The sequence below is a fragment of the Chroicocephalus ridibundus genome, chromosome 11, assembly GCF_963924245.1.
Source record: "Chroicocephalus ridibundus chromosome 11, bChrRid1.1, whole genome shotgun sequence".
Classification (NCBI taxonomy): Eukaryota; Metazoa; Chordata; class Aves; order Charadriiformes; family Laridae; genus Chroicocephalus; species Chroicocephalus ridibundus.
Genome location: NC_086294.1, coordinates 2,085,627 through 2,107,274, shown reverse-complemented (window position 1 = coordinate 2,107,274; position 21,648 = coordinate 2,085,627). Strand labels below are relative to the sequence as shown.

The 21,648-nt window shown below is 53.6% G+C and overlaps 1 protein-coding gene across 8 annotated transcripts in view; it reads right to left on the bottom strand.

Moving 5' to 3' along the window:
* Positions 1–21,648, bottom strand: part of LOC134521748 (protocadherin gamma-A4-like) — a 140,365-nt gene that overhangs the window by 41,736 nt on the left and 76,981 nt on the right. The window contains exon 1 of one of the 8 annotated variants that reach the window (XM_063348592.1): positions 12,206–14,650. The exons of 4 other annotated variants lie outside the window; for them this stretch is intronic. In XM_063348592.1, the coding sequence (XP_063204662.1) occupies positions 12,206–14,650 (2,445 nt within the window). 3 more of the 8 variants (XM_063348600.1, XM_063348601.1, XM_063348599.1) reach the window with 3 other exon arrangements.

The following is a 21,648-nucleotide window of genomic DNA, read 5'->3' as shown; positions in this document are numbered from 1 at the left end:
GCAACCAAATCCCAATTACCTTTCTCTCTTACATATAATCTGAAAAGAAGAAAATCCACAGCTCTCTCCGAGACAAATCTTTAGACAGTCTTCAGCCACTTATTTTCTTATTTTCTCTGAAATAAGCTCTGAATCTTTTTTCTAACCACTGCCCATTTGGTGTCTTTCCTAGACTCTGTTTACTGAGCAATTTCTCTAGCATGCATATCACAATTCTGAAGAAGATTCTCTTTATATGAGTGCACACATGACCCGTATTCATATTCATTTGTCTGCTTAATCCCAGCTGTTGTAGGACGTCCAAGCAGCGGATAGCTACATACAGTGAAGAGATCTCAGAAAGGCATGGAAGACTGAAATTTTCCATCTTCCACATTTCTACTCATCTGCAGACATTACATCTCTTCCACTGTGACGGGAAGCCCGAATACTGAAAGTGATGCCTCGAAGCTCCTGAAAGCACCATTTGGAGGGAGAGGAGTGGAAACGAGCAACAGCTAAGGGAAAAGGTCCCTTTCCCCAGCACCAGCAATTCCTTTGGGGGCGGGTTCAAGCCAAACCCCATCCAGAGACGCTCACTCCAGTGCTATTCCCAACTCTGCCAGTGCTCCAGAGAAGCTTTGTTGGTCCAAAGCATTCTCTGCTTGGCTCCGTGCTTGGAGATACAGTAAGACACCAGCCCCGGCTCCCAGATGAAGAGGAAATGTTAGGTCAGGGGTGTACACAACATTTTCCTTTTGAGGGGTTCAGAGTATGAAAAGAAGCCAGGTGAAATAGAAAACAGAGGACTACAGAGTCGCTGTCCTCACTGAGTGAATAAGTCGGGATCGATCACATATTGTTACCACAGAAAGTGCTTAAATCTGGCAGACACAATAAATGAAGCAGTCACTGGGACAAGACAAAATGGTTGTCTCAGCCTCGGATCCCACGACCCTTTGCCTCCGTTCCACCCCATGTCCACTCCACCACTTCGGCTCAGTGAAAGTCGCACCTGGAGTATGACAGCAGTACTGACAACATACTCACAAGCGTCCTCGGTCCTCAAGGGACACAACCAACAAATCATGGATTAGACTGGGCACGTCAAAAGGAAGAGTCAAATCACAATACACATACCCACACTCACACACACGCACACCTCAACCTTGAGCTATTGAGCAGTGACCGTGAGGAGATGTTGAGCTCTCTGCCCAACCGCAGGAAAGGGGAAAAAGATACACACAAGTCCGCAGAGAGGGACCCCAGGACGAAAGCTCACCTGTGCCGAGCTCCGAGGGCTAGGAGGGCCCTTCCCGGAATGAGTGCCTGAGCCGGGTTCCCCAGCCAGGAGACAATCAGACCGCACTGCCGTCCCTGGTCTCAGAAATGTGAAGTCCTTCTGGCCCGACTCGGAGGCTAAACACACCTCGTAGGAGTAGGGCAAGGGCAGAGTACTGCTGCAATAGTTGTACGGAGCCTTCGAGCCCAGGCTGGAATAAAATTCCTTATCAGAAGTTATAAAAACAGGAGGGCCCCTTGACCGTCGGCATTTAAAGAACAATACCAAAATGACTGTGAAAACGAATAACAAGGACACAAGAGCGAGCGCAACTACAAGAATGAGATTTAGATCAGATGTCAGCTCGGACACGGCGTCGCTGTCGCTCAGCTCCGGCAGCGCCTCCTGCAAGCTCTCGGCCAGCACCACGTGCAGCGTGGCCGTGGCCGACAGCGCCGGCTGCCCGTGGTCCTTCACCACGGCCACCACACGCTGCTTCGCCGCGTCCCTCTCCGACACGGCCCGCGCCGTCCGCACCTCGCCGCTGTGCAGCCCCACGCGGAACAGCGACGGCTCCGACGCCTGCACCAGCTCGTACGACAGCCACGCGTTGCGCCCCGCGTCCGCGTCCACCGCCACCACCTTGCCCACCAGGTAGCCGGCCTCGGCCGAACGCGGCACCACCTCGAACGCCGCCGGCAACGACGACGCTCCCGACCCCGACGCTCCCGCTCCTGCTGCCGCCGCCGCCGGCCAGAGCACCCGCGGCGCGTTGTCGTTGCGGTCCAGCACGAAGACGCGCACCGTGGCCGTGGAGCTCCGCGACGGCGCCCCGCCGTCCTGCGCCCGCACCGCCACCGCGAACTCGCGGCACTGCTCGTAGTCGAAGGAGCGCTGCGCGTACACCGCGCCGCTCCGCGCCTCCACCGACACGTAGGGCGCCGCGCCCGCGCTGCCGCCCGCCAGCCAGTAGCTCACGCGCCCGTTGGCGCCCGCGTCCGCGTCCCGCGCGCGCACGCGCACCACCGGCGCGCCCGCCGCGTTGTTCTCCGCCACGTAGGCGCTGTAGGCCGCCTCCTCGAACACCGGCGCGTTGTCGTTCACGTCCGACACCTCCAGCACCAGCGACGCGCGGCTCGACAGCGACGGGCTGCCCCGGTCCCTGGCCACCACCGTCACTCGGTGCTCGGACGCCTGCTCGCGGTCCAGCGCGCTCGCCGTCACCACCTTGTACGACCCCACCGACGACGACACCATCGACAGCGGCGCCTCGCCCGACAGCTCGCACCACACCTGACCGTTCTCCCCGGAGTCACGGTCCCGCACTTTCAACAAGGCCACCACCGTGCCGGCCGGCGCGTCCTCGGGCACCGGGCTCGACACCGACGTCACCGTGATTTCGGGCGCGTTGTCGTTCACGTCCAGCACCTCCACTTCCACTTCGCAGTGCGCCACCAGACCGCCCCCGTCCCTCGCCTCCACCACTAGCGTGTAGCCTCGCGTGTCCTCGAAGTCCAGCGCCTCCTGCAGCCTGATCGTCCCGCTCTCCGCCTCCACCACGAACTTCTGAAGCACCTTGGCCGGAGCTTCTTGGAAGCCGTAGGTGATGCGGGCGTTGGTGCCGGCGTCGGCGTCGGAGGCGGAGACGTTCAGCACCGTCGAGCCCGGCGGCGCGTCCTCGCGCAGGCTCACGCCGTACCAGTCCTGCGCGAACACGGGTGGGTTGTCGTTGGCGTCCGTGACGTTGATGCAGAGCTGGGCGGTGCCGCTGCGGGGCGGATCGCCGCCGTCCACCGCCGTCAGCACCAGACGCACGCTCTGCTCGCTCTCCCGGTCCAGCGCACGGCGCAGCACCAGCTCCGCGAACTTTCTGCCATCCTGCCTCTCTTTCACCTCCACCGCGAAGTACCCGTTAGCCTCCAGCTCGTAGCCCTGCAACGAGTTGCTGCCCACGTCTGCATCATCGGCGACGCCCAAGGCAAAGCGAGCTCCGGGAGAAGTCAACTCGTTGATCTCTAGCTGGAAATTGTCTCGCAAGAAGCGCGGCGCGTTGTCGTTGACGTCCTGGATGGCCACCTCGACGTGGAAAACGTTGAGCGGGTTCTGCACCAGCGCCTCGAAGCTGACGGAGCAGGACGCCGACTCGCCGCACATCTCCTCCCGGTCCAGCCTCTCGCTCACGTACAGGTTCCCGCTCTCCCCGCTCACCGTGAAGTATTGCTTCTCCGCGCTGAGCTGCAGCTTGCGTGCCGGCAGCTCCGCCGGGCTCAGTCCCAGGTCCCGCGCCAGCGGCCCCACCAGCGAGCCTCTGCCCAGCTCCTCGGGGATGGCGTACCGGATCCGCTCCGCCGCCGCCCGGCAGCACAACACCAGCAGCAAAGCGGGCAGGGGCACCGCTTGCACGACCGGTCGCCGCCACCTCTGACTCTGCCTCACAGCCATTGTCTCCAACCCACTCCGCCCTCCCTCCCTTCCAGCACCTCTCCCCAGCGAGAGCAGGGGCCGCCGGAGGGCAGAGTTCTCGGCGCTGCCTCGGACGCCGCTGCTCCCCTCGCCGCTTCTTGCTTCTGCTGCCGGTGCCGCTGCCTCTCTGGCCGGCGCCCTGAGAGCCAGCAGGCTGCGGGAGCAGGGCGCCGCGGCGGCTCCGGCTGCGGCTCCGGCACCAGCGCCGCTCCACGTCGGCCAACAGCGGCACCCGGAGGCGCCGCCACGACACCGCAGCCGGCCCATGCCTTGCGGCGCTTCGGTCTCCGCCCTCCGAGCCGCACTGTAGGCATCTGCCGGGAGTCGGCGCCATCGGCTACCGAAAAGCGCGATTCAGCTTTCAGTTTGGCGAGTTTTCTCATACTCGCGGAAAGGCGAGCCAAGCAGCTCCGTTCTGTAGTGGAAATGAAGAGTCTGGCTGGGGAACGTGTTATCGGGCGGTGGAGGAGCGCACAGACTTCGTATAGCAAAGCACAGGTGGGTGCAGGTAAGTACAGCAAATGTCTGACATATTCCAACAGCTTCTACTATTGCTGCGGGTTGTCTTTGCCCAGTTCTTTAATTCCTACGAGCTCTGAGAAGCAGCAGCTACAAAGAACTTGACAGGAGAAGCTCTTGTAGAAACGAAGCACCAGACCCGCCCTTTTCCTTAAGGAGAGTCTTGATTACATCCTTTTTATTTTATACACCTAGAGTGATTGAGGCTCTGGGAGAACATGGCAAGCCCTATTCCCAACAACTTTATCAGTACATGCTCCCAGTTTTACAAATCACCGAGATCATCATGACTTCTTGCTCTAGAACTGGGAAGACACAGCATTTAAAGCATTTCTCCAAAATTGCTTCTTTCAGTGAACGGGGTAAGTAAATAGAAATAATAACATGAACGGGCAGCAAAAAAAAAGTATCCATGCTCCCAGGATACTTCAATTACCAGTGTGATATTCCAAGAATTGTAGAGAAGTGGTATACTGCTCCGTGGTGATGTTTGAGGTGTGCGTGACATGTCACCTACCTTTTCCGGGACACTCAGAGCCTTGCAGAAAAAAAGACGGCAAAAAAAGTCGCAAGAAGAAAATCAGAAGGGCAGCACTAAGGAAGGCAATTTACCCATGACACAAACACAGCGACGTGTACTTTGCACTGACAGTACAGAGAACATTCCAGCCATGGGGTGGTCTGAAAACCGAAAGGATCAAACCCTCTTGAGTGCAACTATGAAAGAGTACTTGATCCTCCCCAGTGCGATAACACCAGCTCTCAGCAACACGCAAAGAAAATCATAGAATGCAAGACTCTGCAAACAAACAAACAAACAAAAAAATCTTTGTTCAATCTTTGACCAGGGAGAAAGCAGGGCACATTTTGACCAGCTGAATCATTTGAAGTGCTACACAGCTCACAAGTTTGGAAACTACAGGTACAGCAGATTTTCCTAAAACTCTTATTGCTCCAAACACGACATAACTCCATGGATGACTAATATGTCCATTCACAGGGTCCTGGTGATAATTCCGTTCCCAATTATGCCACTCTCGACATTCCCTCAAAAGATACAAAGACAAGTACTGCAGGACTCAGTTTCTCCTTCACAAGCTTCTCCCACTGTAACAGTTATCAGCAAATGATCGCTTGGCCACAATGTCGCTGTGAGAACAGGCTTTTCTTCACCAACAAGAGCATCCTCACAAAGAATTAGCTGCACTCTACTTCAGATGAAAAAACACATACAAAAGGGTCACCTACCCGTCCTGAGCAGATATTTATGCAGAATCTCGCCCTTCCTCAACGTTTGTGATTGCATTACTGAGGTACTGCTTACACGCACTTCAAAGAATTAACGTTAAATCGAAACCCATTATTGTGTTGTAAGACAATAGTGGTAAATAAAGCAATAAACGACAGACTTATAGAAAAACCTTCCACTAAAAAGCCGTTCATGATAAAAATACCTCTATATGTCTAGTAGTCCAATCCTGTGAGTAATGCTCCCGAGAAATAAATGAACATTATATTGGCATTAGCCACATTAGGCCATACTGTCGCCACACCCTCGGCTACACCGCTCCCTCTAACTACACTTCTATGTAAAATACAAGACGACGAACAGTAAAGCAGATGAAAAATGCCCATAGGACTGTAATGATCGCTCGGAGATTAACCCTCATTTGGCAGAAGAGGCCACAAGGTTGCTTCTCGTGGTCAGCAAGGTCATTCTTACAAAATCGTTCCGGGTGCAGTAAGAATCTAGATGTGCCTACCAGCTGGTAAGCAGCACAGAAGGAGAAAACAACCCTCCTAACGAGTAACACTATTCAGAATGCATCCTACTCTGTTCCTCATACTCCGTTTGCGTCGATTTTAAATACTTAACATCGAAAGATAAACACTGCTATACGAGGGATGAGGATAGGAAATGAGCTGTAAGACGACATAAAAACCAACAAATTCATAACCCTTCACAGCAAGAGTATCTTGACGTTTCTTAAGTGTCATGCCCTCTGTAAGCCAAAACTGCGAAAACACTCTCTACTTTCTAGAATTTCACCCATAGTTTGAAGGCCTAAGAAGAGGCTATAGTGTCTATAAGCACACCATTCAGTATGGAAACATCCAGTTCTTCAACTCCACTCCGTCTTTGGAAGAGTACAGCCGTGGCTCACTACCAAGGTGGTCAAACAGTGCTCACGTACACACATGTATTTTAGAATTTAAAATTTATCAACAAGTAATTTCGCTCCTCTTCCACCTTCTTCCACAATTCGGAGCATGGAGCTCACTTTTGACCCAGCCAAGGAAAATCCTGCAAGCAACAAAGAATTCGCAAGAACGTCAGGAATGGTCTCCGGATTGAGGAAGTAACTCCAGCGTGGAAGACACACACTATATTCTGGTACATAAAATTGTCACTGCAGTCACTACTGGCTGAGGAACAAGCTGTGTGAGGAACTTTCACACATCAGACAAGTTTAAGACCCGCCCCAAATCTGGCACAGGCAGCTCTATGTTCATGTCCAATAATAGCTTACATTCAACCTAAATAATAGCTGTTAGATGAAAATTATGTGAAACAAGGGAAGAGTGATAAATAAATGAACAAAAGACAGACTTGAGAAAAGCTCCTCAGTTAAAAGACAGTTCACAGTAAAAATCATTTTGAAATCGTTATAGTCCCATCTTATAAGAAAACCTACTCAGTAGTAGTTACTCAGGAGAAAGAGGCGCCAGCACAGAGCGAGTTGATGAACCGAAGCTTTGCCTTCCTTGTAACTAAACCTTATCCTACAGACACGACAGAGAACACGGGTGGGAAACGGTAGAGAAGAGGGAGAGGGAGGCGTGGCAGAGCAAGCGTGGTGGGAGGAACTCACCGGGGGAGCGGCGGGGTCGGCGCGGCGGGCGCCGTCGGCGTCCTCGGCGAGCAGCGGCGCGGGCTCGTCGGGCGGCGGGCGCGCCGGGAGGGTGTCGCAGCAGCTGCCGCCCGAGAAGCGGAGCTGGCTCTTGCGCGAGTCGGCGGTGAGCGACACCTCGTGCGAGTAGGAGTGCAGGAAGGCGCGGACGCCGTCGATGCCCACGAAGTGCGAGGCCGGGACGCCGCGCAAGGCGCCGCTGCCCGCCGCCAGCAGCTGCGAGCGGCGCCAGCGCCGCAGGCGCAGCGCCAGCAGCAGCAGCAGGAAGGCGAGGAAGAGGCAGGACACGGCCGCCACGGCCAGCACCAGCCAGCGCGTCAGGCTGACGGACGGCTCGCCCGCCGCCGCCGCCGCCGCCGCCGCCGCGCTGCCCAGCTCCGACAGCAGCTCGCCCACGCTCTCGGCCAGCACCACCGTCAGCGTGGCCGTGGCCGACAGCGCCGGACGCCCGTGGTCCTTCACCACCACCACCAGGCTCTGCCGCGCCGCGTCGCGGGACAGCGGCACCCGCGCCGTGCGCACCTCGCCGCTGTGCAGCCCCACGCGGAACAGCGCCGGCTCCGTCGCCTTCGCCAGCTCGTACGACAGCCACGCGTTCTGCCCCGCGTCCGCGTCCACCGCCACCACCTTGGCCACCAGCGCCCCGGGCTCCGCCGACCGCGGCGCCAGCTCCACGCCCGCCCAGCCCGCGCCCGACGCCGGCGGCGGGTACAGCACCTGCGGCGCGTTGTCGTTCTCGTCCACGATCACCAGGCGCACCGACACGTTGCTGCTCAGCGACGGCGCGCCGCCGTCCTCCGCCCGCACCCACAGCCCCACCTCGCGCACCTCCTCGTAGTCGAAGGAGCGCAGCGCGTACAGCGCGCCCGTCTCCGCGTGCACCGACACGTACGACGACAGCGGCGCGCCCCGCACGCGCCCCTCCCACAGCCGGTACCGCACGCGCGCGTTCTGACCCCAGTCCGCGTCCGCCGCCCGCACCGTCAGCACCAGCGCGCCCGCCGCGTTGTTCTCGGCCACCCGCGCGCTGTACCGCGCCTCCGCGAACACCGGCGCGTTGTCGTTCACGTCCAGCACCCGCAGCGACAGCACCGCGCTGCTCCACAGCGGCGGCGAACCGCCGTCCGACGCCCGCACCGTCACGTTGTACTCCGACACCGCCTCACGGTCCAGCTCCCGCGCCGTTACCACGCGGTAGTAGTCCTCAAAAGTCTTCTCCAGACGGAACGGGAGGCTCTCGGCGATGCTGCACCGCACCTGGCCGTTGGGGCCCGAGTCGCGGTCCTGCACGTGCAGCAGGGCCACCACCGTCCCCGGCGGGGCGTCCTCAGAGATCTCGCCCACTTGAGAAGTCACTGTCATTTCGGGTGCGTTGTCGTTCACGTCTATCACGGTGATGGCGACTTTCACCGTGTCAAAAAGGCCCCCGCCGTCCCGTGCCTGCACCTCCAGTTCGTACGAGTCGCCTTCCTCGAAGTCCAGGCTATGCAACAGCATGATCGCTCCCGTCTCAGAGTCCACATGGAAAATCTTCGATGCTTTCTCTGTGACTTTCTTGAACGAGTATTTCACGTCGCCGTATATCCCTTCGTCGGCATCAACGGCCGTGACGGTGAGCAGGGCGGAGCCCACGGGCACGTCCTCCGCCACACGCACCGTGTACTCCGCCTGGCTGAACGCGGGCGCGTTGTCGTTGGCGTCCAGCACCGCCACGCGGATCCGCGCCGTGCCCGTCCGCGACGGCTCGCCGCCGTCGCTCGCCCTCAGCACCAGCTCGTGAAAGGCCGCCTCCTCCCGGTCCAGCGCCTTCGCCAGCACCAGCTCGGGACGCTGGTCCCCGCCGGGGCCCGTCTGCACGGACAGCGAGAAGTGCTCGTCGCCGCTCAGCTCGTACCTCTGCAGGGAATTCCGTCCCACGTCCGGGTCGTGAGCTTCGGCCAGGGGAAACCGGGAACCCGGGGCTGTCATCTCGTTTATTCTTTCCTCCAAATCTCTTTCCTTGAAGCTGGGGGCGTTGTCGTTAATGTCCCTGATTTCCACTTCGATTCTATAAATCTGCATTTCACCTTTCACTATCACCTCACAGCGCAGCACGCATTGCTGCACACTCTCGCACAGCTGCTCTCTGTCTATCCTCTCCGCCGTCACTAAATGTCCCGTCTTCCCGTGCAGGGCAAAATACTGCGTCCTACTTCTGTCTATGATGCGAACGCCGTGGTCGTGGAGCGCCGTCAGGTCCAGCGCCAGGTCCTTGGCCACGTCGCCCACGAACGAGCCCTTCGGCATCTCCTCGGGAACCGAGTAGCGCAGCTGACCCCACGCAGCCTCCACGCCGCCACCAGGACGCACCACAGCAGGGCTCGATCCCAGCGTATCCTGAGACTCCCCGCCGCGAACATCTCCGCCGTGGCTCCTCACCGCCGCCGCCCGTCGTTCCTCCTCCCTATCCAGCTTCCGATCCAGCTCCGTTCCCGTCTCGCCGCTCCAGGATGCTGCCGCCGGACCCTCCACCTCGCTGCACCACGGCTCCACACCGCGCGGACGCTCGCAGACCAACAGACCGCCCCAGCCAGCCAGGGAGCGAGCGAGCCGGGCCGCAGCGGGCGGGGCTGCCTGCACAGCTCCAGCCTTCCTCTCCCTCCTCCTCGGTCAACAGCGGCGCCCGCAGCCTCCTCTCGGCACTGCAGCCACCCAGCGCTGCCCAGCGCTGCCCGCCGCCCTTTCCCACGGGCATTCGCGACGACGGGACACTCGACACGGACACATCGCTTCCCGGCCACCGCGGATCTCCTGCGATGCCTTTTCTACAGCCCATCTCTCCTTTCATCCTCGAGAAGACCACGACCAGCAGAAAGTAATAACACGCCTTCCGGTTTTGTGTTATTTCTACCGAATTCGAAACACTTTTTGTCACGGTGATATATTATATCCGTTAATCTTTCTGAATACGACGTGCAAAATACTGCGACCCTTATCTCATTAGCCCGAAATCACAATCTTCCCCACGAATTGCACAGCTTTTTTTTTTTTTTTTTTTTTTCAAGTCGCTCTTGAATTTCTTCTCGCTGTCCCTTTCTGGAAATCAAAAGGGCGTCATACAGCTACAATAATTCCCCACATCCCGACCAATAGAACAAAGCAACAAGGAAGATCCTCCCTCAAAGGAAGAGCGGGGATTTCCGGCATTGCCTTTTCTCTAAGCCGTACCTTTCTTTAACGATGCATGTTATTTCTACCGCACAGGAAAAATGACTTGCTATTGGCGATAGATGGGAAGTAAAATATTGTTTCGTAATATGACTTGTAGATTATTACGAGTTTCATCCCATTCCTCCAAAATCACCGTCCCCTTCAGGAATTTTTGTAGCAGGCATGCTTGAATCACTCGAACGAGGACAGCAAAACATAACAGGCTCTTCTATACAAAACGTGATATAAACATCGACCACGCCGCGCGGAACCTGAGATATCAGGCTCAGCAACACCAGCGGGAGGCACTGTGATTTTTTTTTTACAGTAACCACGGTGTAACAGATTGATGCTTACTAGTAACGCATTCATCTAATTCTTGCATCTTTACTTTGGTAGGACACCTTTTCCACCAACTACTGTACGACGGCACAAGACCCTAAACTCTGCCCGGACCATTTGTAAAGGCGCAAATGGACTTCATTCAAGTGCCTAATTGCTCTCATTTTGAGTATTTCACTGTTGATTTACAGATGTTCCTAGGATGGGAAGAGCCCTCCCCTTGTAAACAGGCAGACACAACTCTTTCAACAAGTTGCTCATAGTTGTTCAGTCTAGCATTCCCCTCTCAAGGCGATCAACTAGGTCTACGCACCTCTACTTGGGAAAAGGGGAGAGGAAAACAAGACAGGCTCTGAAATACTAAATGCGATTTTTTCCCCCCCCTTTAAGATCCCATTCTATATCTCAATTTGTTTATGAAAGGCAGATCAGGAAGGGTTAAAAGGGGGAACAACAAAAGGAAGAACAAAAATAAGCAGGAGACAGAAATAAATGCACAGGGAACTCGGAAAAATCAAGCCTGGACAAAATTCATCCGTCCCATTCCTGCTAAAATTTCTGCAGCAGCCTTCGCCAAAAACACGAGAGGGAACATATCTAAAAATGGGAGTATTCACAAGGTAGGAACAACATCTAAGTCCTCCATTCATGGAGGCACACCCACCTACAGCCATTTTAGGATAAACTATTAGGAAGGAAAAATCCGTAACACCGAGCGTCCACCACATTTTCCCGATTCCGTCGTGTAGAACCCTTGATTTACTGCGTTCAGCGCTAATAAGTCATACGAGGGCTGTAGTCAAAACCTTTCCACCACCGAAGAACCAAGTGAAGCCGTTTCGTTCCTGCGGTGAGTGGAAGGGGGATACCCCGTTCCTTCCTTCACGGAGACAAGGATAAGAACTCCCCAGATGTGCAACGTTAACCCGTCCCATTACTGCTACCATTTCCGCCATTTCTGCAGCAGCATGCCCCCAAAAGTAGGGCAACACGCTGCTTTCACTAGGAATGAAGAACCTGTCACATTTCATTCATGAAGCCAGATCCACGTTTTCTTTGGGAGTGCAATACCGAAAAAACATTAACCAACGGGTTTGTGTCTGGCCATCAAACAGGTCCAAGTACACGGTTTCGGGAAAAATTCGATCAGAAAGGAAACATGTTCAACTGCAAGTGCCAACCCCGAGTCTGTCACGCTGAAACGGCGGATCTCGTTCTACGCACTAAGAATTCGCCTTCACCCTTAATAACTCAGACGATTATATTCAGCGCAAGAGTTGGAGACAAAACCTCTCAGCTGAACCTCAACCCATGGCTAAAGATAAACCAAAGAGTGCAGCCGCTAACGACCTGCTCTGAATGGAATAGAGTTAGGACAATCTTTCATTTCTTCACGGACACAAGGACCAGCGCTCCCCATCCACAGCATATCCCATCCACTCCATCCAATACCAGGGGAATAGGCACGGAGGTTCAGCACAAATCAAAGAAAAAAGCGAGAGCGAGAGGGCTTACACACCTGCGGGGCGTCGGCGTCGGTGGGCGGCTCTCCCGCGCCGGCGCTGCTGCTCGGGCTCGGCTTCCCGCAGGGCTCCGCGCCGAGCAGCTCCTCCGCGGGCACGCTGGGCAGCGGCGGCGGCAGCCAAGCGCCCTCGGCCACGGCGCGGGCCGGCGCCACGCACAGGTTGTAGGAGTAGGGCAAGGTGCCCTCGCAGAAGTCGGCCGGGAAGGCGGCGCCGGGCACGGAGAAGCGCTGCGCGCCCAGGCAGCGCAGCACGGCGGGCGGCCCGGCCCGGCGCAGCCGCGCCAGCACGGCCAGCGCCACGCTCAGCAGGAAGAGGGCGGAGAGCAGCGCCAGCGCCAGCACCAGGTAGAACTGCAGCTCGGCCGGCGAGTCGGCGCCCGCCGCCCGCTCGCTCAGCTCCGGCAGCGCCTCCTGCAAGCTCTCGGCCAGCACCACGTGCAGCGTGGCCGTGGCCGACAGCGCCGGCTGCCCGTGGTCCTTCACCACGGCCACCACACGCTGCTTCGCCGCGTCCCTCTCCGACACGGCCCGCGCCGTCCGCACCTCGCCGCTGTGCAGCCCCACGCGGAACAGCGACGGCTCCGACGCCTGCACCAGCTCGTACGACAGCCACGCGTTGCGCCCCGCGTCCGCGTCCACCGCCACCACCTTGCCCACCAGGTAGCCGGCCTCGGCCGAACGCGGCACCACCTCGAACGCCGCCGGCAACGACGACGCTCCCGACCCCGACGCTCCCGACCCCGACGCCGGCCAGAGCACGCGCGGCGCGTTGTCGTTGCGGTCCAGCACGAAGACGCGCACCGTGGCCGTGGAGCTCCGCGCCGGCGCCCCGCCGTCCTGCGCCCGCACCGCCACCGCGAACTCGCGGCACTGCTCGTAGTCGAAGGAGCGCTGCGCGTACACCGCGCCGCTCCGCGCCTCCACCGACACGTAGGGCGCCGCGCCCGCGCTGCCGCCCGCCAGCCAGTAGCTCACGCGCCCGTTGGCGCCCGCGTCCGCGTCCCGCGCGCGCACGCGCACCACCGGCGCGCCCGCCGCGTTGTTCTCCGCCACGTAGGCGCTGTAGGCCGCCTCCTCGAACACCGGCGCGTTGTCGTTCACGTCCGACACCTCCAGCACCAGCGACGCGCGGCTCGACAGCGACGGGCTGCCCCGGTCCCTGGCCACCACCGTCACTCGGTGCTCGGACGCCTGCTCGCGGTCCAGCGCGCTCGCCGTCACCACCTTGTACGACCCCACCGACGACGACACCATCGACAGCGGCGCCTCGCCCGACAGCTCGCACCACACCTGACCGTTCTCCCCGGAATCACGGTCCCGCACTTTCAACAGGGCCACCACCGTGCCGGCCGGCGCGTCCTCGGGCACCGGGCTCGACACTGACGTCACTGTGATTTCGGGCGCGTTGTCGTTCACGTCCAGCACCTCCACTTCCACTTCGCAGTGCGCCACCAGACCGCCCCCGTCCCTCGCCTCCACCAGCAGCGTGTACCCTCGCGTGTCCTCGAAGTCCAGCGCCTCCTGCAGCCTGATCGTCCCGCTCTCCGCCTCCACCACGAACTTCTGAAGCACCTTGGCCGGCATTTTCCCGAAGCCGTAGGTGATGCGAGCGTTGGTGCCGGCGTCGGCGTCGGAGGCGGAGACGTTCAGCACCGTCGAGCCCGGCGGCGCGTCCTCGCGCAGGCTCGCGCCGTACCAGTCCTGCGCGAACACGGGTGGGTTGTCGTTGGCGTCCGTGACGTTGATGCAGAGCTGGGCGGTGCCGCTGCGGGGCGGATCGCCGCCGTCCACCGCCGTCAGCACCAGACGCACGCTCTGCTCGCTCTCCCGGTCCAGCGCACGGCGCAGCACCAGCTCCGCGAACTTTCTGCCATCCTGCCTCTCCTTCACTTCCACTGCGAAGTATCCATTGGTCTCCAGCTCGTAGCCCTGCAACGAGTTGCTGCCCACGTCTGCGTCCTCGGCGACGCCCAAGGCAAAGCGAGCGCTGGGAGAAGTCAACTCGTTGATCTCCAGCTGGAAATTGTCTTGCAGGAAGCGCGGCGCGTTGTCGTTGACGTCCTGGATGGCCACCTCGACGTGGAAAACGTTGAGCGGGTTCTGCACCAGCGCCTCGAAGCTGACGGAGCAGGACGCCGACTCGCCGCACATCTCCTCCCGGTCCAGCCTCTCGCTCACGTACAGGTTCCCGCTCTCCCCGCTCACCGTGAAGTATTGCTTCTCCGCGCTGAGCCGCAGCTTGCGTGCCGGCAGCTCCGCCGGGCTCAGCCCCAGGTCCCGCGCCAGCGGCCCCACCAGCGAGCCTCTGCCCAGCTCCTCGGGGATGGCGTACCGGATCCGCTCCGCCGCCGCCCGGCAGCACAACACCAGCAGCAAAGCGGGCAGGGGCACCGCTCGCACGACCGCTCGCTGCCGGCTCTGCCTCTGCCTCACCGCCATTGTCGCCAGAGCTCGCCGCGCTCCTCCCTCCTACCGCTGCCGTGGCTCCGGCTCCGGCTGCGGCTCCAGCGCCGCTCCGCGTCGGCCAACAGCGACACTCGGAGGCGCCACCACGACACGGCAGCCGGCCCATGCCTGCGCTCGCGGACGCCCGGACTTTTGGCCGCTGTTCAGTGGCTGCCCCCAGCTTTGGGGTCTCTCTTTTCTTAGAATCAGGAAGCACGGGGGCACTTGCTTCCTGCAACTCCAACGGCTATTTAAACTGAGATATGCTGTCAAGTACTTTTAGGTCGTCTCCTTGAAACACAAGGAATAGTTGGTAGTAAATAGTCATGGCAGAGAATAAAAAAAGGAACTCAGCTACTCTTCAAAAAATCAAGAAGGATCTATCAAAGCAAGAAACGACGGCACAGCTTTATAGCACTCTTTCAGTTATTTTCAGTTCTGCTTTCCTGATATGGGATGACTACCAAGCAGGATGGATTCCCATTTCAGTAATCACTAAGTAATCAGAAACAGAATGAAGGAAAAAGTTAGGGCTGTTCTTTCATGATGGGCTGGCAAAGAGTTTCAATATTCACTGCATGTCTTCCTTTTGCTCATGGAAGTCTCTTGACAGTTTTGCCACTGTCGATTTGTATTTAAGGGAGAATAGTCATCCTGAGAAATGTGTCAACCTAGTGGTAATTTGTATAGCTCTATGTTAAGATAGCAGAACAACATCTAGTATTTTATTTCTGACTCGGCAGAGTTCCTTATTTTTTCTTTCCCCATACTTGAGAAGTGGAAAATGGGAAAGTGCAAAGCCTCATCAGGTCTTTCATAGAACCATAGAGTGGTTTGTGTTGGAAGGGATCTTTAAAGATGGTGAAGTCCACACCTCTGCCATGGTCAGGCACATCCTTCACTAGATCAGGTTGCTCAAAGCACTATTACACCTGTCCTTTGACCCTTTCAGTGCTGCTGCATCCACAACTTCTCTGGGCAACCTGTTCCACTGCCTCAACACTCTCATCATAAAACAGTTCTTCCTTTTGACCATTTGAAACCCAGTCTCTTGCAGTTCAAAACAAATGCCCCTTGTCCAGTCAAAACACGCCGTGGTAAAAATCTTTCTCCATCTTTCTTTTAAACCTCCTTTATATATTAAAAAGCTATAATAAGGTCCCCCCGGAGCCTTCTGTTCTCCGTGATGAAGAACCTAAACTCCTTCAGAGTTCACTTGTATTCTCTACAACCCTACGCAACTGGCAGGTTTGCTTCTGACGCTCTCATAGTTGGCAAAAATATCTCCCACATATATGGGGTCATATGATCTCAGTCTTCTGAGAAATGACAACAGATTCAGTTTTAGCTTCTGCTTCTTTTCTCTCACACGTAATATTCTGTCTTAAGTGCCTTTCATGACAGAAAGAATGGCACAGGCCTTGGCACCAGGCATGAAATCAAGCCATTGCTCAGACAAAACCACATTAACCCACCTATTTTCCTGGTTCCAAGACAGCCTCTCACCTTCCTTGCTCTACATTCACAGCCTTTAGTTACTCCAGAGATAGTATCCCATATTTTGGCTATGTGTCAGCCACAGGAAAAAGAGCATTTCATTTCAGGGAAACACAAGTAAATGTTCTAAGGGGCATAAGCGATCTGCAACTCAGTTCAAGAATCGGTCTTAAGTATCATCTCGTAGACACCATCATGCACGTGGCCACTTTGGAAGCTATGTGACTCTGCAGCCATTAATGCAATGTTTACATCTACGCCTAATACCTAGCATTGTCAAGAAATGCTGTACCAGACATGGCAGGTCATTAAATGAGCAACTGCCTCACACATGCTTCAAATAACAAGCTCAAACCCAGAAATTCCTGTCAAAAATACCCTCCCATCCCCTACATTCACACCAATTTTAATATTGACAAAACATCAGCAGTCATTTCACATTAGCAGGAAGCATGGATAACATCTGAAGACTGGTCGAGTCTGGGGAAACCTTTATACAACCAGGATAAAACTCCACATCAGAGTCTTTCAAGGATATATACACGAAAAGACGACATTTCATACAGCAGGTATTAGACACTGTGCCCAACCCTGAAGCATGTTTGCACTTCCATGGTTACTGCTTGCAGACAAAATTCATCAGAGTGTTGTCATTCCCTTTCAGGAGTTTCTTAAAGGCAGCCTTAGTGTAAGTGACAGAGGCTTTGGCAGCAGGCGTGAAATTATACCACAGCCCAGCCCGATGGAGTGTACAACCCCCTTTCTTCCTGTTTCAAGGACACCCTCTCACCAACGTGGCAAGGATTTCTCACCACGTGCATGCAACAAGCATAGCATTTCTTCCAGTGACACATTATCAGACACACATTTTAGGACACATCAAACACAGAGGGGCAAACCTTTACCTCTTTGCAACAAGCAAGGGCAAGAATTAAACCAGAATTCACAGGAAACCTCATGCAACAGGAAAGTAAACTGATGAACCCACAACTTCGCCAGCTGGAGTCCAAACTACTATGCGATATCCAGAAATAAGACACTTTGAGACCTATTTTCCATAGGCCAGGAAGAAACCCTGAGAACTGACAAAACACATGCCTTCCCTCCACCAGTACCTTCTCACACACAGCACCCCAGAGACTCTTCTCAAACCATTCAGAGCTTGCATGGTTGTTGATCTTCCTAATTTGCAGATGGACTCCACCCAAAGAACAGTTGCACAGACAACATCTCCTTGCCATGGATAATATTTGACTTCTCAGCTTCTGTATGTAACAAGGAAGAGCATTGCTTACAGTAACCCTTTATGGAAACATGTCTGTGAAAGCTCTTTGCAGCTGTAAACATGAAAGACACCTACAGGAGAGTCAGACAAATGTAACAGGTGGCATCTTCCACACATTATCTCAAAAGGCAGCCCACCTTCAGCACATCAAAACAAGGAAGGCAAGAAGTTAACACCTGCAAAAAGGAAGGGTATTGGCCACAGTTGGCTCCTCCAAAGTTCTCCTTATGGATTTATCATAAGTACATCAATAAAATGTTAGTTAAAAATTGATGACAACATGCAAACACAGAGAGGAAGCACCTCCCAGGGCTCCCAATATCTCAGGCCAAACTTACAAGGGAAGAAGACATTCAGATTGTGTTAAATTACAGCTAGGCACTGAACAGGGAAAGAGGAAACCATCCCTCTTTTGTCCTTCAACAGCACATTCTACTAACATTCATATGTTCCCACGACTCTCTTCTCACACTTGCATGGAGTTTTTGGCAAGAACATAGCCTCAAAGCTCCAACTGTCTAGAGGACCAAACACAGATTTCAGATCTTTACATGTCTGATCTAAGAAGGAAAATAGATTTGTATGTTGACTACGCTTTAGAAAAAAAAATCAAGGTTCTAAAAGTAAAAGAGGAGTTGTCCTCCAGGAGACACTGGGTCAGCGGACAGTGTGCAACACAGTAATGCCTTATAAAACACAAAACCCCTATCTAAAGAAATTCAAGTCAAAAGTAACTCCGCTTTACCTGCCTCCCACACCAAATGTTAGCATAAGTAATGATCCACCGTGAATCAAGTAAACATTGCCAGCTTATTTCCTATTTGTCACCTATCACTACCCTCAAGTCCTTCTCCACAAGGCTGCTCTCAATACAGCAGTCTGTATTGAAACAGGGGATTGCCCTGACCCAGGTATAGGAGCTTGCACTTGGCCTGCTTAAACTGCATTATGGTTGAAGTTTACTTCTGGATAGCTTTCCTTTGCTCTAGTGAATCAATACTACCACTCAACTTCGTGTTGTCTGTGAACTTGCTGGGCAATCACTCACTCCTACCATCTGTGTCATTGTCCTGGGATAACCACAGCCAGCAGCTAAGACTGTACAGACTCTTGCTTACTCCCTACTTGGGATGGTGGAGAGAATCAGAAGGAGAAAAGTGAGAAAACTCTGAATGGTCTGAGATAAAGACAATTCAATAAGTAAAGAAAATGTCGCGCACACAAGCCAAGCAAAATAAGGACTCCTTTCACCACTTCCTATTGGCAGGCAGCTCTTCAGACATCTCCAGGAAAATAGGGCTCCATCACACATAATGGTTACTTGAGAAGACAAACGCCATAACTCCAAAAATCCCACCCTTCTTTCTTCTTCCACCAGTTCTATATACGGAGCACGACGTCACAAGGTATGGAATAGTCCTTTGGTCAGTCTGGGTCAGCTGTCCCGGCTGTATCCCCACCCAACTTCTTGTGCACTCCCAGCCTATTCACTGGCGGAGGTGGCATGAGGAGCAGAAAAGGCCTTGACTGCTTAGCACAACCAAGAACATCACTGTTATACCAACACTATTTCCACCCCAAATCCAAAACATAGCACTGTACCAGCTGCTAGCAAGAACGTCACATCCATCCCAGATGAAACCATGACACTCATTGAGGAAGATATTATTGAGATATATTAAATAGCATTGGTCCCAGAATGGATCCTTGAAGAACACCCCATGTTACTGGAGCCCACCTGGACAGTGAGCCACTGACTATAACTCTTTCCTATATTAAATACTATAAAATATATACTGTGTACTATATTAAATTCTATTGGAACAGATAGGAACTGATCAGGTGCAATAATATATCTTAGGGCAAACATATTCATCCGAAGGAAATGAAACTGAAATTGACCATCAGTTCTTCTATGCCCCCCCACAAACAGAGCTTCCCAAAGTCTTCTCTACATCCCTACACAACCTGCAGCTTTTCTTCTGACCATCACAATTGGCAAAAACATATAATGAGAGTGTAATGCACCAAGATCACACCAAAAAAAAAGTATATTTGTCTGCTAACTAATATTCTGTGAAGAAATAGAAGGATTGTAAAGCACATGGATGATAAATGTCTGAACTAAATAGGAGCACTCATCCAACAGAGACTGGGGAAAATCTAACGATCAACTTCTGGGGAATTTCCTCCCCTCTATTATCACACGCACTGTTCCACAGAGATGGCACTTCTACTGACATCATGCTTTCATCCCCTCTCCCTAACACAACCAGAACACAAATATAACCTCACATCTCCTGCCTTCCACAAAAATGGAAGGATGAGCAAGAGGCACTAGTGCACAACATGTGGCTAAACGAAGATATGCCACTACTTCAAACTTAACCTACATACAGAGGAAACCAGGAGCTGAACAAAATCAGATCAGGAAGGCAAGGGACCATTAAAGATAAAGTCTTGCCAAACTCACTGGCATTCTTTCTCAGTCTTCACTGCTGGTGTTGAAAATCAATCCCCTGAGCACATACAAATTACAGATGGTTCAAGCACTAGTGCAAACCTAAGGTTTTCCTCTGGACTGCATTGTACAAGGGTTCATTTTAAGAAATAGTCACCATTTCTCATCAACTTTTGCTACTCTGTAGCCTGCTCATCTGCAGACAACTATGGAGGCATAAATGCAAAGACTTATCATAGGCCTCTTTCTCAAGGTAAGTCATCCTAGGCTTCTTCAGGTGGCTGAAGGCTTGACAAGGGAAGAAAATATTTGCTGCAAAACAACACCCACAGTTTGAAATTCAAAGGAAAAATGCAGCCATGGGGAAAATGAACCATGACCTTGCAGGACACAAAGGCCTGAAAGAAAGTGTAATTACATCTATGATGAAATTACACATAGCTGTTTTCCAATGAAATACAGATGGATAAAGGAGCTTTCACGCAGGAATTATGACCCTTCTGCCCATGCATCATCATTCTACGTGTCCTTTTATTGTGCAAATACTTTATGGTTTTTCAGGACAGGGAATCTCCGATCACAGCATGAATGGCACAGGCCTCAGCAGCAGCCATGAAATCAAACCACTGCTCAGCCAAAAACACAGTGACACACCTATTTGCATGGCTCAGAGCCAGCCTCTCACCCTCCTTCCTCTGCATTCACAGCCTTTACTTGACCACAGATAGTATCCAATATTTTGACCAAATGTTAGCCACAGGCAAAAGAGCATTACGTTCAGTGACACCTTCGGCAAACAGAGTCCATCAAAGTCTTTGTCTTGGCAGCTGAACAACTTCAAGGAATGAATGCACATTGCTCTCCCAGACCAACAACCACAAGAGCTCTTTTAAGGTTTTAAAGGTTACAAGACAAAATGAGGCCCAGATTTACAGCTGGACTATAAAAAAAAAAAAAAATAATAATAAGAATAAGAATAATAGTAATAAAAACTACAACCGAAATTAAATAATATGGAGAATAAGGATCACAACACGGATTTCAAATTATACCACAGCAAACTTTTTCACCTGACCTGTCTCAGCACAGACAGAACTTTTCACCCTGACCAAACATCTTCAATGTGAAAATGACCTTTGCAGACAGACACCGTTGAAGGAAAAGTTGCGCACACAACTTCTCGTTACAGACAACAAGGATCGCAACATGGACACATGCAAAGAGATTTCTCTGCTCATCGTACTCATTTGAAGAAATGACAAATGTTCTTAAGGGCATAAGCAATATGCAGCTTCAATAGAGACCCAGCTGCCTAAGTGTCACCCCAAAGACGCCATCATCTGACTTCTGTGCATTGGGCAACTTGCAAGACGGGTCACTCTCAAACCTTAATATAAAGTCGACATCAGTGCGCAATAACTGCCACTCATGGGAAACATCATGCAACAGGAAAGCAAACTGATGAACCCACGACTTGGCCAGCTGGAATATGAGTAGTGTGATATCCAAAAATGAGACACCTTCAGATTCATTTTAGGTAGTCTAGTAACAAACCCTGATCTTCCAAATTTGGAAATACACTCCAATGAGAGAAAAGATGCACAGACAACTTCTCTTTACCATGCATAATATTTGACTTCTCTCCATGTGCGTGTGACAAGCAAGAGCATTTCTTCCAGTGACATTTTTTAAAAAACACATGTCTACGAAAGTCTTTCCCTTTACAGCTGTAAACATGAAAGCCACATA